This window comes from Cydia fagiglandana, chromosome 18 (assembly GCF_963556715.1).
Source record: "Cydia fagiglandana chromosome 18, ilCydFagi1.1, whole genome shotgun sequence".
Classification (NCBI taxonomy): domain Eukaryota; kingdom Metazoa; phylum Arthropoda; class Insecta; order Lepidoptera; family Tortricidae; genus Cydia; species Cydia fagiglandana.
Genome location: NC_085949.1, coordinates 13,264,146 through 13,279,941, shown reverse-complemented (window position 1 = coordinate 13,279,941; position 15,796 = coordinate 13,264,146). Strand labels below are relative to the sequence as shown.

The following is a 15,796-nucleotide window of genomic DNA, read 5'->3' as shown; positions in this document are numbered from 1 at the left end:
GCTTCATTTTACGTAGCCAAATATTTCCAACTGTTATTTTGTAATAAAAGTTGCTTTATTTATAGTTTTATTCGCAATCATTTCGGTCTTGTGAAGTTGAAATGAAACTTATTAATTTGCCAGTATAATAAATGAATAATAAATAAATAACTTTAACTCGCACTGTTAAGGTACGGGATACTTACCTAATATAAAAGAAGTTAAGTTAATGTGTACATATATATTATGTTTCTAGTTTTAAGGACAATAATATTGTGTGCCCTTACAGGGTGTCATGTACCTACCATTTTATATACTTGTAACACCTTATGTATTATGAACATGACTACAGTGAAATAAAGAATAAAGAATAAATTGGTAACTCCATTTTGTGGAATTCTCTCGGTGAAATTTCTCTTAATCAAAAACACATCGAAAAGTACGTAGTAAGTTACTTACATAGGATTTGTATGCATCTAGATGCCTTTTAGAAAGAGCTATGACAAAAAAAATACTATGCTAATCCGCGAAATAATAACATTGCTTTAAAACCGGACTGTTATCAGTTGTCTGACGTCAGATTGTCAACATCTCCAGCAGGCGTATTATGGATGGCTTTATCCACGTTTATCCACGTGATAAAATAACTGTCACTTCTTAACACCGCGGGTTAGAAAGTGACGGATACCGTTTTATCACGCTGTCACGTAGACCATCATATCTGTGCAGCTGGCCTATTATGGATGGTTTTATCCATCTTTATCCACGTGATAAAATAACTGTCACTTTTTAACACCGTGGGACAGAAAGTGACGGACACCGTTTTATCACGCTGTTACGTAGACAAGAACGACCATCATATCCGTACAGCATCTAATGACGCCTTCTAAAAAGGCGAAACACGTGTCGAGTTTTGGACTTTTGGTGCCGGTTTGCGATTTACCTATTTGCGTATTTATATTCGTGGCGGGAGGGTTGGAACATTAATAATTGCATGTTCATATAATATGTACGCAATTGAGTATAACGATTGGCACTGATTGACTAGCTACCACGTTATTAATTCGCAAGTAATATATTTTATTGAATTTTTATACATTTACGAAAATTAAAGACTGATTCTATTAATTATTTAGAATGGTTTCATTTCATTGGGATTGAATATTCGTTCCTAAATACGGCTGTTAGGTGTATTCTGAACTGAGACGAAACTTTCCATCGCACGGATAAACCGCACCGGACTTGTTGGTACTGATTCGGTCTAATTTACTCTGTGGTGGCACAACATACTGAAGGCAGCAACGAACTTCATAGGTATAACGCGGAATTATACAGGACAACTAACTAGTGTCTGACTGAAATATCGGTTCGAGTTTTGGCATAACAATCATGTTTCGCCCAAAGGTTTGGTTTCGGTCAAAAAACTGCCGATTTTTTCGACCACGCCTAAGTATCCGACTGAAGTTTCGCTTTCGGCATAAAATGTATGTTTCAGCCAAAGCTTCGTTTACGGCAGGAACTATGTATTGTACCTAACTATACAGTGTGGAAAGATAAGTCGGGCCCTGGAGGGAAACTACCTAGGTATCTTAAATCCTTAAGCTGGCTCATTTTACTGCATTATAAGTATTATTCTTTTTTTCTTCAATTTGGCTTGTCTAAAAAAATCTTTAGTACTTACTAAATATTAGATTTTATGGATTTTTTGTACGACAGAGGAGTGTAAGACCTAGGGCCCGATTCGGATTTTGAAATAGACATCGATATGTTTAAGATCTAACGTGTCAAATTTGACATTTGCGCGATTCTGGAGATACTCTTGAACGATTTCCACAGGATATGACTTAGAGATCCAATTCACATCTAATAGTTATCTTACTCTACCTAACGTAAAAGTGACATTGGTTGCCCGAATTGCGCTGCAAAAGAGAACTAGTTGATATCTAAACTATAACGTATGTCGTCTCTTGTGAATATCTTGAAGTTCGAATACGGCAGCTAATGTCTAACACAAAATAATCTACGTATTTCCCTTGCGATACAGAGAGGTAACGCCGCCAGTGTCATGGGGTCCATGCCGCAGTAATTGCTTTTTGTAATTAGCTTTTTGTACGTAAGTATATTTTATAGTTTGTATTTTAAATTTATTGATAGTTTTAACTTTAGTTTTAAAATTGTATTATTATGATTATTCTTGTTCAACAAATAATCTAAGTACAGTCAAACCGCATTCTATAGAAATAAATAGAGGACCGCTTTCTATTTGTGCGACCGCCAGCTCCACTAGTTTAGTTTTTGGCAGAATTAGTTTTCGGCGTTGATGTCAACTGTTGGTGTTGTCGCACTAACAGCTTTAATTACGAAAACTAAGTTCTCTTGTTACGCGAGCTTTTAATACGAGTCGGACCCTTGCTTACAAATGTTTCCAAATTCACTGAGCCAGTGTGTAGCACATGAGACCTGATAGCGCAGAAGTTAAACTACGTACGTAGTACTAATATACCGGGTGTGTCCTGTAACACGAGCAAATAATTAAAACATAGATTGCTCTCCTCAAACGGTGACACTTTTATTTAACATCTTTTAAAAATTATGAAGTATTTAGACTCCCTATTTTTCATACAAAATAAATATTATGTTCAATGGACGCCATTGCCACGCCATTTCATTGTGATTGACGTTGCTTGTCACGCCTTAAACATAACAAAATTCGCAATACATTGCGTCTTAGAATAAACTTTAAAGTGTATTAAAAATCAAACCATAAGTTATTTTTAAAAGTCGCTGAACAAATGTTGGTCGGTATGAGGAGTACAGCCTACAGTTTAAATTTTTGCTCGTATTACAGGCCGCACCCAGTATAAAGTACGTGGAGAAACAAATTACGCTAAATGTAAAAAAATATCGTTTGCGGTATTTTCTTAGGTTGAAAAACGTGTCTACAAAGTTCAATTTGGTGTTAAAATATGACGAAATACCCTTAAGGGATAATGAAATTGAAAATAAAACCAGACAAGTGCAAGTTGGACTCGCCCACCGAGGGTTCCGTACTTTTTAGTATTTTTGTTATAGTGACAACATAAATACATCATCTGTGAAAATTTCAACTGTCTTGCTATTAGGTACGGTTCATGAGATAGAGCCTGGTGACAGACGGACAGACAGACAGACAGACGGACAGACGGACGGACGGACAGACGGACAGACGGACAGACGGACAGACGGACAGACGGACAGACGGACAGACGGACAGACGGACAGACGGACAGACGGACAGACGGACAGACGGACCGACGGACAGTGGAGTCTTAGTAATAAAGTCCCGTTTTTATACTTTGGGTACGGAACTCTAAAAAGAGACGTCATTCGTCGCAAATATCTCCACCATGCCTTGCGGCGAAGCCATTGAGGAAATTAGATATTTTTTTTACATCCGTGGCAGTGACTCTGACTGACATTTGATTATTGTGGAAGTGACTGTATGGATGTAGTGCATAATTATTAATCATCGTATTATCACGGAAATGCACAAACGTTTTATGCTATTTCAGTCAGTCCTGGTAGAAAAAGTACTGAGGTTGACTGAAATAGCGTGACCAATACAAACGTTTCCGAGAAAATACGATGGCAAACAATTAGTTCCTTAAGCTTAGAATAAATTTAAAAGTGGAAAAATTACTGTCTTGGTTGAGACTAGAACTCACGGCCTCTGGATAACAAGATTGTGGAGTTCAAGTCTCACCCAAGACAGTAATTTTTCCACTTTTAAATTTATTCTAAGCTTGAGGACCTAATTGTTTGCCATCGTATTTTCTCGGCTTAATAGCATCGTTCGCAGACGTTTCTGTTTGTTAAAAATGAAAATTAGGTCCTTGTTTGGCACTAAAAATGTGAGCTAAACAACGTAGGTAGGTAATTAGGCTATAGGGTATTTATTAATATTCGGTAGCAGAAAATACTTAACCGAATTAGTTTAAAATATCTACGTAATATTTCAGTCACATTTTCTGAGATAATTTTCCATGTTCAATCGCCCACATGGTTACCTGGCAATTAGTAATAGTGCATAGACATGCGGCATTACTCATAAAAGCGCTTAAAGCCTCATTTAGGTATTAATAGTTTTTCCTCGTCTATCATTTTGACATATGCTATTTATAAACAGGGGATAAAACATTTATTACTTATTAAATTGAATCTTGTAAAGTCTTACGAACAAGGGTGATAGACTGCCCTATACGTCAGCTAATAGATCTTGAAACGATATGGATTAGATGTGTCAGTGTCAAAAGTGACATTTTTCTTTGAAGAAACGTCACATTTGACACTGACATATCCATATCGTTTCAAGATCTATTAGCTGACGTATCTTAAAATTCGAATAGGGCCGAGAGTCCACCGATGCGCGACGGTCAGTTAACCGTTTACCAGACTAAGGGATATATATTTCCCACATACGGCACTTCAAACATGTGTTCTATTTTCGATGAGTAAGACTGGCATTAGATTGTCATTTTTGAATTGTCAGCCTGGTAAAGGGTTAAGCGTTTTGCTGTTTGGTTAGTTCATTTGATAATCTAAATGATTTTTATCTAGTTCAACTTCTGCACTATTATTTCCTATAGTACCGTTCGGACCCAGCATACTGATACCGCTATACTATAATTAGTTCATTAAAACGAAACCATTTTGTTTATCTCGCATGATGTAATTTAATTTAGTCTGCAAATGTTGAACTGAGGTTAACCATGTTTGTTGGATGTTAATTTACGTTTTTGCGAACATGAATTATTAACAAACTTGTTTTATCGCAGCTATACAGGGTAAAAAAGAAGACTATTTTAGAATATTTTCGAACTTACTTTTGGTTGTCATTTTACTGGGTATAAGTCTATAAGACGTCCTGTGGGTCTCGTAATATACATAAATTTATTGTGGTCACTCTTTGACTGTAAAGGCCGAGCCACACCGGCATGCGTGTGCGTGACATGCGCGTGTGCGTGCGCTAAAATGATGGAGCCGGTCACGCACACGTCACGCAAACGGTGTGCCATATCTCATAAGGATCAGTATATTACAACGCCGCACGCGCACGTGCACGTCACGCACACGCAGCCGGTGTGCATATGCCATAAAGCTTATTTTTTACCAACTTTATTAAGAGTAAGAAGTACACGAATCTAGCCGCCGCCAGACAATCGATATTACGTTTTAAAACGATATTGTGAAATAATAATATAATTATTAGATTACATACTCGGTAAGGATGATGACGGGTCGCTTCCAACCGGCACGCACCGGGGAGGCCTATGTTCAGCAGTGGTCTTATGGCTGAGATGATATGATGATGATGAAGGATGATGATAATTTTTCAAAATAAAAAAGGATAATAATGGACAGAATGCAATTTTTAGTTTAGTTTGACAAAGAATACGTAAAAAAAACTTTAGTGTTTTTATTTAAAAGGTACCAGTATAGTTTTATGGATTTTTTTTCAGTAATTTATCACATAACTTAAAACACCGCATCATCAATTGATTTACCGGTTTACCTCCTTTTTCTCTTCATGCCAGAACCTAAATTTTATTTATTCATAGCAATCTAGGCCAAAATAAACGTTACTGGAATTCAATTAGTTCGTTCCTCGTTTCAAGTAAGCGAAGAATTAAATTCTGAAATATTCTTTGACTAGATAATTCAGAGAACGCATACACTTGTGAAAGCTGAGAAAAATTCTCGGATAACGTGGGAGTAAACACAAAATTAATGAGACCACTTTGCTACGTACCTATTCATTATTATTCTAAGTAATGAAATAGGTAAACGTAATTGCGCTCAATTTTAAATATAAATGCGAAAGCAACTCTGTGTGTCTGTTAAATCTTGATGCTTAAACCGCTTAAAGTCAGACCGTAAAAAGTCTACAGCGATTTTGATAGCCCACGCAGTGCAAGTGTCATTTTAAACGTCAAACTTCTATGAAATTATGACGTTTACATAACACTTAAAATGCGTGGGCTATCAAATCCGCTGCAGACTTTGTTTGGTGCGACTATAGCCGATTTAGTTAATATTTGGTGTGGGGGCCTTATTCGACAAGCGACGTTTGACGTCTTGTGTTGAACTTCCGTTGAATCTGAACAATCAAAATGTCAATCAATTTTGTGTCAAAATTTGATATTAGCAATCCACAGTTAGGTGACAACCAGACCAAAGCATTATAAACCTTAAAGTAGTAATAAAACAAAGTTGATATTTGTTGAATTATTGATTGTACCAAAGGATATTATCCGCACTTGATGAACATGTGATTCATTCAACTGTTGAATTGAAGTGGACGCGATATCTGATAGTTGTACATGTCGAATAGGGGCCCAGTTTTTATCAATCCAAGTACTCCTTGCCGTAAGTAAGAACTCATCTCAAGCCTCGGCAAGAATTTTCTACTTTTCGGGGTGGAAAAAAATCATTTTTAAGGTATGTGCCTTCGGCTTGACCTTTCGGCGAAGTGTCCCTCCCGGCCACCCCAGCGTACTGTGATCTTTAGTACGTTGATAGGTTATACTTTGAGAGATAACAAAAACCATAAATGGTCCTTATGATTTATGTCTTCTTCTTTATATTTAAGAGCCGTGCTCATGTCGGTGGAGCAATCTCCAACTCGTCCGGTCCTCTGCCAACTCCTTAACCTTCTGGTATGACCCGACCTGAACCTTTTATTTGGTTGAAATAATTGAAATGTTATGTAGTTGAAATGATTATGTAGGCCAAGTTAATCTAATACTCACATACGACGTCCAGCTTGAAAGAGTCCTCTATACTCTGCCCCGGTAACGCGCTGTTGTCGGCTTGGCATTTGAGCTGGGACCCGTCGTCTTCAGGCAGCGGCATGAACTCTATCGTGCTGCTTACCCACGTCTCGTTTTGTGCTTCTACTTTCTAGAAACAAACATAAAGGGTATGAATGAAGTTGATGTCAGAGTTTACTTTTTATGGAACTTTATAGTATAGAAAATTAGACACCTAAGGTCAGATTGGGATAAGAGCGTCCATGGATAAATCTTGGTTTTTTTTATGACGCCTAAACAGGCGTGGATCACTCCGCAATTGCGTCGCGCCGTAACAAGTAGCTACAAGTACATGCTTGCGCCACCTAGCGGTCATGTCTATACTAATCTTAACAGACGCGTTTTGTTAGAGATTGAATCTTCTGTACCTATTTAGTACTATTATTTATTCTGTGACCTAACTATGAAGGAAAAAAACTACCTGGCCAAATAAGATGATTACGAGTATATGCTTCATCTCAGTTTGCAGAAATAAATCTTCATCACTACTGTACAGTGTACACCTTATAAAATAAATCAAAGTCCCCACTGCGTCTATCAATGTGTATGTCTGTATGTTCGCGATAAACTCAAAAACTACTGAGCCGTTTTCACCTCTATCAATAGTTATTCTTGAGGAAGGTTTAAGTGTATAATTTGTTAATGTCTTGTCCGTGCGTAGCCGTGGCGGGTCGCTAGTAGTAGGTGACAAATCTATGTAGACCTTACATTGCCTCTCGTGAACTTCCTATTGTCCTTAAACCAGGTGAGCTGCGCCGCGGGCCTGCTGCCTTCTGACACGCACTTCAGACTGACGTATCGCTCTGAAGACAGCGTTACTTGCTTATTCTGTATCTCCACGCGGATCGGCTTTACTGTAAACAAAAGAAATAGTGAACTATTGTAGTCAATATGTAATATCAGGTCAGAGGGCCTACCGCGAACCACTTTCGACGTCATGCCTCTCTGTCGCACTTGTAAATTCGTACGTAAATGTGACAACAAGGCAACACGTAGGACGTGGTTCGCGGTAGGCCCTCAGATCAGGGTCAATATTTTGCCCTTCGAATCAACATTGCCATTCAGTGGGGCAGCGGTCGGCAACCTTTTAGCAGCCAAAGGGCCACAGTAGTTAACGAAGATGACGCGGGCCGCACTTTGGTAATATTTGTGACTTTAGCAGACAGTCAGCAGTACAACAGTTTAGCAGATCGTCAGTAGTACATACAAAAAATAGCCAGGGAGGCTCGCGGGCCGCAAGCGAGAGGTTGGCGGGCCGCATGCGGCCCGCGAGCCGCTGGTTGCCGACCGCTTCAGTGGGGCAATGCGGCCAGCCTTTTGGGCATCCCGTCGAGCGACTACAACTTAGGTAATTGTTTTAATTTATATGTTTTTAATATCAGGGATCGTTCTCCATATCCAAAATATAATTGTAATATACTTATAAGATTGATTTGATTTGATTGGCGTAAGTAAGCTAAATAAAAGTATGTAAAAATCAAACAATACTTCGTCAATGTCTCGCTAAGTAAATGAATAATAAATGTATTAAAAAGTTGAACTATCATGCGACCAAAAGTAACACGCTAAATTCCGATTGAAGGTTTGAAAACGTTCATTTAAAAGTATGAAAAGGCTCCGGGCAAGCATCACGATCGCTAGCAAGTCAATAAATGGAGCTCGAGTTGAGAGCGCTCAGTCATCTGAATTGTCTATTTGTGCAACAGTTGCATATTGCAGTTTACTATATCAATGACTTTGAATAAAAACGGGCAAGTGTGAAACTTTTGCACTGACTGTAACGTAGCAGCGCTTTATATTTTTTCAACACTTTTTTGCACTATAGCCGTTTAATTTGAATCTAGCTGTGTCCCTGTTGTGTATTAGTGCCGGTTACTTTCAGTAACACAAATTCAATCGATGTTAACAAATGTATTTATTAAAAAAGTAGCTAAATTATAACCAAAATATTACTTTGCTAATCCGCGAGAAGATAACGCCAATCAGTGCTACCCCGTTATCCTTCCTTGCGTATTTTTTTACATGCGATTAATGCACCCACTCTCCCACTGCAAAAATAAATAAGCAAATAAATATAACAAACCGTATAAAAAAGACGGAAGTATTAATAACGGGTTAGCACTGATTGACATTATCTTCTCGCGGATTAGCAAAGTAATATTATGGTTTTAATTTAGCTACTATTATTATAATAAATACATTTGTTAACATAGTTTGAATTTGTGTCTTGAAAAGCAACCGGCACCATACGCAAGTAAGTATAACGGGATAGCACTGGTTGACTAGCACGTTATTTTTTACCGGATTAGCAAAGTATTATTTTGGTTATAATTAATATGGGTTTCCGCAAAGTAACGCCTGATTCTATTCATTATAATGAATACCTACTAACTTATCCATATGCAGCAAAAATAGTTTAGATTAATAGAAACTTACAATTCATCTCAAGCCTAACAGTCCTTTCCTTCGGACTGACGAGGTTAGTGTTTGACGCGCGACACTTGAACGTCGTATTGAGATGGTTGCGTTTAATATGCGGCAGTTCCAGCCGGTTGACCACGACGTGTGTGTCGGTCTTCTCGCCGATGTATTGAGGCGCTGGGGCTCCGTCGATGAGCCAGAGGACTGTTGGGGCTGGACGGCCTGGGGACAAAATCAGTAAAATCAATTAACATGCAACCTTCAAATCAAGAGTGAACAGGCACCTTCTGGGCGAGCTCGCTACATCGTAGGCCACGTCTACGCCTCGGCTAGTCTGTGGCCATGAGTAAGCCCATTCATAATAATAATAAAAAAACATTCTTTATTGTGCACCGCAATGGTAACATTCCATTTCTAACCGCAGCTGCACTACCGGTACTGAACGCGTCGCTGTCATTGTCAATTTCCATAGTAAAATTGACAGTAAACCAGCTGCGGTTAGAAATGGAATGTTACCATAACTGTAAGCGTTTCTGAACTCGGTTCTTTTCATTTCAACTTGCTGTGAATACGACTTATGTGGAAAAGAAGACGACGTCAGCGAAAGTTCATACAAACACACACAAAAAACATCCACATTATAAAAAATTATAATATGTTATGAATACTATTAGAAGTATTTGAACAAATTAAATTATTTTTCAGTAAATATTTTATTTTGTTTTTTTATTAAGTAGAAACACTACTATATAAATAATAAACTGAAACAATTAACTGAATGAATGAAAATGAAGTGAATGAATGACTGAATGATGAAATGAATGAATGAATGAATGTATGTTATGAACTTTATGAATGACGCCTAGAGGGCGAGCTTCGATACTGTGTACTAGGTATTGTCTGATTTCTAGCGATTTGTACCCTATCATGCTTAGCAGAAAACGTGTCACAGTAAAGTATTTTTTGTATAAGCCGGATACTCATTAGCGAGCCGTGACCGTAACCGTAGGTTTGCGAACCACGTACACACTATGTTTTTTGGTTACAGTACATGCAACGGTTACGGTTACGGCTCGCTAATGAGTATCCGGCTTAAGTAACGTAAGTAAGAGGTGCAATAAATGACTGATTGATTGATTGATTGATTGAAGTACATTTTCTGGATCCCTTTGAGCAAAAGTATATAAGAATTTTCGTGGTATGTCCAAATTACTAAACTTGTTTCTATACGCTCCGAGCAAGAGCCGTATAGCGTGCAGAGCCATGGGTAAAAATGGCTATGGCAAACTACAGTTGCATTGTCAGTCAGTGTGTTTACCAAAATCAAATAATTCATTTGAGTAATACTGCCGTATTCGAACTTCAAGATATTCACAAGAGACGACAAGTACTAGATCCATTTTTAGATACTTTATAGTTTAGATATCAACTAGTTCTCCTTTGCAGCGCAAGCAGCGCAATTCGGGCCACCAATGTCACTTTTCCGTTAGATAGAGTAAGATATCTATTAGATGTGAATTGGATCTCTAAGTTATATCCTGTGGAAATCGTTCAAGAGTATCTACAGAATCGCGCAAATGTCAAATTTGACAGGTTAGATCTTAAACACATCGTTATCGTATCTTGGTCATGTCTAAAAGATATCTAATAGATATCTATTTCAAAATCCGAATCGGGCCCATAGTCATCGTCGCGACAGGATGTTCCAGGCACTAAAACATGAATGTTCTTATCGACCAACCGAATCGCAACAATGTAAGTTAATGGGGCACTATTACTCGGTCATGTTCGCCTATTCTAGTTTAAAGGTTGGCTAGTACTGGAATTTTGCTAGGATAAATTTGAACTGCTACCACAGATTAAATAGGAAATATTTTTGCAGATACAGTCTAGCAAACTATACGAGTAATATGTCAATGGAGAAAGGTGAAATTTAAAATGGCTATGGGATCCTTCGCCTATTATTTTTAATTGTCACTTTTTTAGGGTTCCGTACCCAAAGGGCAAAACGGGACCCTATTACTAAGACTTTGCTGTCCGTCCGTCCGTCCGTCTGTCACCAGGCTGTCGAACCGTGATAGACAGTTGAAATTTTCACACATGATGTATTTCTGTTGCCGCTATAACAGCAAATACTAAAAACAGAATAAAATAAAAATTTAAGTGGGGCTCCCATACAACAAACGTGATTTTTGACCGAAGTTAAGCAACGTCGGGCGGGATCAGTACTTGCGGCTCGATTCTGAAAATGTATTAGATCTCTACTAGACCTCAACAAGTTACGATATGGATAATTTAAAGATATTTGTAAGATAGATATGTCAAAATTGACGTTTCCGTGATTCTGGAGGTCCTCTTGAACGATTTCGACAAGACAGATATGTCAAATTTGACGTTTCCGCGATTCTGGAGGTCCTCTTGAACGATTTCGACAAGTTATGACTTAGATATCCAAGTCACATCTAGTCGATATCTAATGTAAATCTAGTTGATCTCTATATCGTTTCTAGATCTTGTGATTATCTCGTTTCCCGAATACGCGTGTTGGATGAGTGACCGTTTTTTTTTTGCCTTTTTGTTGCATTATGGTACGGAACCCTTCGTGCGCGAGTCCGACTTGCACTTGCCCCGTTTTTTTAGTCTAAGGAAGAAGTAGAAGCGGGAGTTGGAAGGGGTAGACCTTGGCAGACTTTCTCTGATAAGATCGGGGAAATTCTGAAGAAAGGCCAGGTCAAGATCACCCTAAGGCCTAAACCGTCGAGTGTGTGCGAGTGAAAGTGAAGGAAGCGAAAGAGGTATGTGAGGATCGTAGTAGGTAAGTGGAAATCCGTGATCTGTGCCTACCCCTTCGGGAAATAGGCGCGATTATATGTTTGTATGTACGTATGATTGTGAAGCGTCATTACTGCCGATTGCATAATTGCCACAATCATCATCATCATTTCAGCCAATATACGTCCCACTGCTAAGCACAGGCCTCCTCTCATGCGCGAGAGGGCTTGGGCTATAGTCCCACGCTAGCCCAATGCGGATTGGGGACTTCACATACACCTTTGAATTTCTTCGCAGATGTATGATAATTGCCACAAATTTCAAAATCGATGTTGCTGTCCAGATTTTGACATTTGTGGCAGCAACGCAGTCCGCAGCAATATTGCACCTTACTGCAGCAGTAATGCTGGTCCATTCTAAATTCAAAAAGCTACCTTTAAATACTGGTATATCTCTTAAATAATATAATCCACGCCACATCATACAGTATTAAACGATTTTGCAGAGAATTATGGAGTGTGGTGCACTCTCCGGAATAGCAAAACGCTATAAAAGCCCGAGGCACATCAATCACTTTTATAGCAGGAGGGCATTGATGGACGGCAGTTCGGTAATTTACTAAGGATATTATTATGTTTATCGCCTTTGGCTTACGAATACATTCTTATTCGAAAACTTCTTTTATATTTACGCGCTATAATTTTCTGTCACTTCCTCAATTAGCCATAGTTTCTAATGGCTATCGGTTAACGGCTATCATTAATAGGGGAGACCGAGGTGAGTTGTAACATCGTCGATTTTTTTGAATCAGTATTTAATTAGAAACTAGGTCGCAATCGCGCGTTTGCTAGTTCAAGTTACGAGCCAACAAACGCACACTGTTGCGACCTAGTTTCTAGTTAATAGATTTCAAAAAATCGACGATGTCACAACTCGCCTCTGTCTCCCCTACCTATTTCCCGCTATCTTAATAAATATCTTATATTTTATTTTCTTTAGTAGTGCACAATAAAGAATTTTATTATTATTTGTATGTCTTTTCCATATCTCGGGACCATGGGGTCCCGGACCTTTGGGAGGCGTTTATTTATTTATGGTCTCATTATTATTATTCTCTTTATTCATCATTCTTCTTAGGCTAGGGTTTTTATAATATGAATATAAAAGTAAAATATAAAAACACTTACAAAACAATTAAAATGCATATAAACACATTATAAAAAACCTAACCTAGGGTGCCGCCGGCAGCATTATTATAATGTCTTTCCATATCTCGGGACCATGGGGTACCGGACCTTTGGGAGGCATGCGTGGGGCCGAAGCCAACAGCACAGAGGCCCTTTAAGACAAGTTTGATGTTATGTAATACACCAGCTAGAACCCATTCACGGGTACAAATAGATACCCGTAAACTGCGATCATATATAACCATGGATACCGCCTTTAGGAACATTACCGTTCAAATTCTTGGGCCAAATTAGCACACATACACAATTACGCCTACATTCAAATAAGACGACGTGTTTACAGAGCCTGTAATCAAAGCTGGTAAACGAAATAATAGTCATCTTTATTACACGAATGGTACATAGCTAAGTGTAGATGAAATGCATATAATGTCAATAACTACCAATCAGCGACATGAATCCGCTAATAACCTTCTTGCTGTACGTACTGGCCGCTGAGAGTTCGCGGTCTATATTTGATTAGAATATGACTTGGACAGGGACAGGTTTATGCCATACATTGAAGAACCAGTCAAATAATTCACGTATAATAATTTAATGCAGATTAAAAGATAACTAGTTAAAATGTTGTTATGAAATGACAGACTAACTCAACATAAGTAAATATATCATTGTTGTATAAATGTATTCCGCTATAATAAGTATTTTGTATATTTTATTATCAATCTGTATGGCAGTGCGAATTCACGTTCAGGTATAGTCTGTCCGTTTTTCTAAGATCAAGTACGCCATAGTAAATGTATGGCGAACTTGATCTTAGAAATCGGACTGGCTATACAGTCTGCAAAATTTACACGGGTACACGAATCGGGTCAAAAATATTTGAACAGGCGGAGTCACAATAAATCCCCACTTTCAGTTCAGAATATTTTATATGTATATAGCCGGTCAAGCAAGTTTGTCAGTAGAGAAAGGTGCAAAATTAAAATTTTGTATAGGACCACAGCCGTTCGCGCGCTTACATTTTCTAAATTTGCCGCTCTTATAATATTTTAAACTTTCGCGTTTTGAACACATATTAACTCACATTATACGAAACGAAACTGATTTACGTCGATAAATCAAGGTAATTGAATATAATTCGCGTTAGACCCGTCTATAATATGAGTTAATATGTTTGCCGCTCTTTTCTACTGATGGAAATGGCTTGAGAGAGAACCTACATATATGTGACAGTAGAGGGTGGATTCAAATGATCAACATTTTCAGATAATGTGTGTATTTGTTAAATTAATTCAGTGAAAGCATGATAGGAAAAATGTATCTACATATAGGAGACCGGGTATGATTATATCACGGGTTATATCTCATGAATACGTAGAACATATTCTAGATATCTTGCCAGGCATCCACTCAATTTCATGTCTCTCTAATTGGACAGCTTTTTTCCACAGTTCTCTGCGAATAGCATCTTGTGGGAATCTGAATGGAAAGTAATGTAAAATGACAATACCAAATTTGATTATTAATTTGAAATAACTAGGTAGTTTTTTTATAGCTCCATCTCATGAAATAAAAAAGGAAAATACAAATCTGTAAGAAGGAATTTATTACTACATTTATAATTATATAGAAAATACCTAAACAAACACAAGTTAATAAAATAGTCTACTTCATTTAGCATAACACCATCCCTATTATCCTCGCAATTTAAAAAGTCGTATGTTGTTATGAAAGTCGTATGCAGTTGTTACGTTTTAGCTTAGCACGGTAGTATTGAAAACAAATCGTCATGTTTTTTCCAAATTTTACTGAAGTTATCTGTTTACTACAAGTGAAAAGTGATTCCACTGTCCTTGGTATGAACTAAAATAACTTCTGCACCACTTCACGACACATGAATATATTTTTAATTACAAAAAAACGTTGTTTTTATAAATCAATTTAGCCATTTGTCACTGACTGTCATCTCGGTCGTACTGAGATTGCCAATCGAGCAGTTTGTAAGTACCGCCTATCGCGGGGTAGTTTGCGTTGGGTCATAATTGAGCGGACAGAATACTTCCATGTATAGCATTTCGCTGCCCGTAAATCGGTCCCAGCTGGCATAGGAGCTATTGTAAATGCAGTGGAGAAGAGTGCCGGTTATGGTGTTGAAGTTTGGCTGGTGAAAAGATTGCGCTATTGCCGTGAGGTCCGGACACCTGCCATAACAATGCTTCTACATGTTATCGAGGCAGGCGGTGACTTACCACTAACTAGGTGGGCCCCTGAAACTGTCGTCGTAAAGACGACCAGGAGTAACACTGGTGTATGCGGCTCCGAGGTGACGAGAGGTGTGCGCCGCTTTCTACCCAGTGGCTGTTATAGCAGCCACTGTGCCAACTCGCGTCTTATGCATCTTTCACTTCCACCCCTGGAGCATATATATTAAATATATAATATTATTAAATATTATGTGAGTCCTAGACATGATTATTTTATTTTATTCATAAAATAATTTACTTAAATATTATGTGCTTCGAGCAACACGGAAGGGAGGCGGCATTCGCACTATTTCCCCTCTGCCGAGGTACAAGATTAGCGCGT

General features: G+C 38.2%; 1 protein-coding gene across 1 annotated transcript in view; it reads right to left on the bottom strand.

Annotated features, from left to right (window-relative positions):
- Positions 1 to 15,796, bottom strand: part of LOC134673180 (neural cell adhesion molecule 1-like) — a 187,114-nt gene that overhangs the window by 60,359 nt on the left and 110,959 nt on the right. Inside the window, exons 6-8 of the mRNA XM_063531135.1 lie at positions 9,264 to 9,470; positions 7,536 to 7,681; positions 6,768 to 6,918 (exon numbers count right to left, since the gene is read on the bottom strand). Of these exons, the coding sequence (XP_063387205.1) occupies positions 6,768 to 6,918; positions 7,536 to 7,681; positions 9,264 to 9,470 (504 nt within the window). The remainder of the gene's footprint in view (positions 1 to 6,767; positions 6,919 to 7,535; positions 7,682 to 9,263; positions 9,471 to 15,796) is intronic.